Genomic DNA, 2,500 nt, shown 5'->3' on the forward strand with positions numbered 1-2,500 from the left:
CATAATGAAATACATATATGCATACACAAGTTTGTATGTATTAGACCCTAACCAACATATAGGTGCAAAAAAATCTATAATGCATCTACATGTTTAAAAATACAAGTGTGTGTATACGCGTGTATGTCGGGGGGCGGGGGGGGGGGTGAAGGGGAGTCGTTCAGGTTCACTACATTATCAGGTAGAGGCTGATGACAAGCGCGACCTTTACGCTGCCTTTGCAAATCCGGCTCCTCCACAAACCTTTTTTCGTTTCTTTTCTTTTAGACAATGAGGTTTCGAATTCACCTTTTGGAATTGGTCAAGGCTGCGCTGGAAAATCGATTTATCTGTGAGGGGATTAGTATTGGATCTTTACGGCGTTCAGGAAACATCGAAGGACAGAGCATTATTTTTTTTTTTCTGAAGATCAGGGACGGAGAAATTAGTTTGTATTGTCGTCTCGAGTAATTCGGAACAGGAAGCCATTTTTTATGATTGCTGATGCAGTTCTGAAATGCATTATCTGCTCATCTTTTCGTTTTTTTTTGTTTGTTTTTTGGTGGAACTTGAGAATTTATATTACCATAAGGCCTGACATGTAAAGATATATAAAAAACATTCTGAATACACTGCCAGTAGAATTATGACGCATATACATAAAAAGAACATGCGCACGCATACATACACATACAAAAACAAATAACCACAGACGCACATGGACATACCCAAGTACACAGATGCACAAGCTATGCTGCTGCTGCCTTAAATATTAGGAAAATAAGCAAACAAAATACCTGGCGACTCGTATCCGGAGTCTCTGTGTGTGTCAGCTTCGCTAATCGTTTCATACTGCGATCCTGACCCAACACTCTCCTCGTCTTCCTGGGCGTAATGGAAGGTCTTCGGAGTTTGCTTCGTCTTGTGGTCTTCCTGATTTATCCCTTGATTTTCGTCTTTTCCCAGAGGCACGGTCGGCGATTTTCTATCTCCGTTTGTTTCGTCACTGTCTCTCGTTTCGTTCGAGATATCGTAATTTCGCCTTTCGTTCTGCGGCTCGATGCTTTCGTATGTGGAGTCGTCCTCTCCTGCACCGTCGCCTTCGCATCCTTGTTCACAGTTATTGTTCGGGGAGCTGTCACTGGCGGGGAAATACAACGAGTCCGCCGACCCTTCACTGTTGGCAGAATCATTACTGTGAACGGGGGTCACTATTAGTTCATAACCGTTTGCCGAGACACCATCGGTAGCCCTTTCTGTGGTATCCTTACTGTCGTCTCTGTAATCACTCACTACAGCGTCCGTATCCGTGCGAGTGTGGCTGTCAGCAGCTTCGTTATCACTGTCTTTGACTGGGCGCAGCACGGTGCTGAGTCGAACCGCGTGCGCGTGGGTGGTGGCGGCGCCGGCCATGGCTGAGCTTGAATGGCAGGTGCTGCGGCTCTGACCGAGTCCTGCCTTTGCTCTCCCCGGCAGTGCGTCACGCCTGGTAGGGCGGCCGACGGCGATCTGCTGGGGCGTGTGGCCTTCCAGGGAACCTTTACCCTCCTTTCCCGTCGTAACGGAGGATCTGGCTCGAGTCCTAGGCAGCGAGCCGTGACTGTCGAGTTGTCGACGCCCTGCCCGGGGTAGCGTCCAGGTCCCGCCCCCTTCCCTGTCACCAGCGCGGACCGCTGGAGGATTGGGCCGAGACGAGACACGGTGAGATGCAGAACTGGGTTGGCCTTTGTTTTCTCCTCTCTGTTTGTCTTTCTTATCCATCTCGCACACTTTACCCGACTCATCGGCGTGACCTACTGGGAAAGCACTTTGCCTGGAAACATCGTCGCTGCCTTTCGTCGCGAGGAATCCCGTGGTGGCCGCCCGGTGCTCGCTGCTTTCCAGAGGCAGAGACTCCGTTCCAGGTTCCATAGAGTCCGGAGGACTGTTGAGGATCTGCGAGATAGTGCTGATGAGGTTGGCTGGAGGCCGACCGCTGTCTCCTCGGGAGTGTTTCCTGCACACGTCCTCTAGCTCGTCCTCGGTGCTACAGCCGTCTTCGATATCCAGGCGCTTTTCCTGCACTTCCTGTAAATCGTCCGATGTAAGAGATTCCGGGTTGCCGTTACCTCTAGTTTGTCTGGCCAGAGATCCGTGGTTGGATCCAGACGTTGCAAGACCCTCGTGATTGAAGTCGAGGTCTTCACACATAGTCACCTGCGTCGTCATGGAATTCTGTTCTTCGGCGGCTTCGAAATTCGACTCTCGTTGAAGGTCCGGCAGTCCGCCGTCGTCCCGAATCTCAATCATGTTGCTGTTGACGGTGATGTTGAAGCTGCAGGGAGGCTGAGACCCGCTTGAGTCCACGACCGTCGGCAAATAGCCCTTCTCCTTCAGGCCGGGGCTTCCTTCCTTCGAGCGGTGTGACTGAGTACCATTCCGTGCACCTGCAAAATCATCCTCGCCGTCCACGCTCTGCTCGTTGAGTTGCACGATGGCATTCTGCACTTGGACGCAGTGAGAGAGTTCGCGAGCCTCCTGG

The 2,500-nt window shown here is 51.2% G+C and overlaps 1 protein-coding gene across 4 annotated transcripts in view; it reads right to left on the reverse strand.

Annotated features, from left to right (window-relative positions):
• The window catches only part of f (espin protein forked), a 345,145-nt gene that overhangs the window by 23,670 nt on the left and 318,975 nt on the right, over positions 1-2,500 (reverse strand). Inside the window, exon 2 of one of the 4 annotated variants that reach the window (XM_043022862.2) lies at positions 777-2,500. This exon is cut by the window's right edge and continues 478 nt beyond it. The exons of the other annotated variants lie outside the window; for them this stretch is intronic. Coding sequence (XP_042878796.2) covers positions 777-2,500 — 1,724 coding nt within the window. The remainder of the gene's footprint in view (positions 1-776) is intronic. 4 annotated transcript variants of the gene reach the window in all.

Source organism: Penaeus japonicus, unplaced genomic scaffold, assembly GCF_977035675.1.
Source record: "Penaeus japonicus unplaced genomic scaffold, GWHDUDI00000001_assembly GWHDUDI00000030, whole genome shotgun sequence".
NCBI classification, from domain to species: Eukaryota; Metazoa; Arthropoda; class Malacostraca; order Decapoda; family Penaeidae; genus Penaeus; species Penaeus japonicus.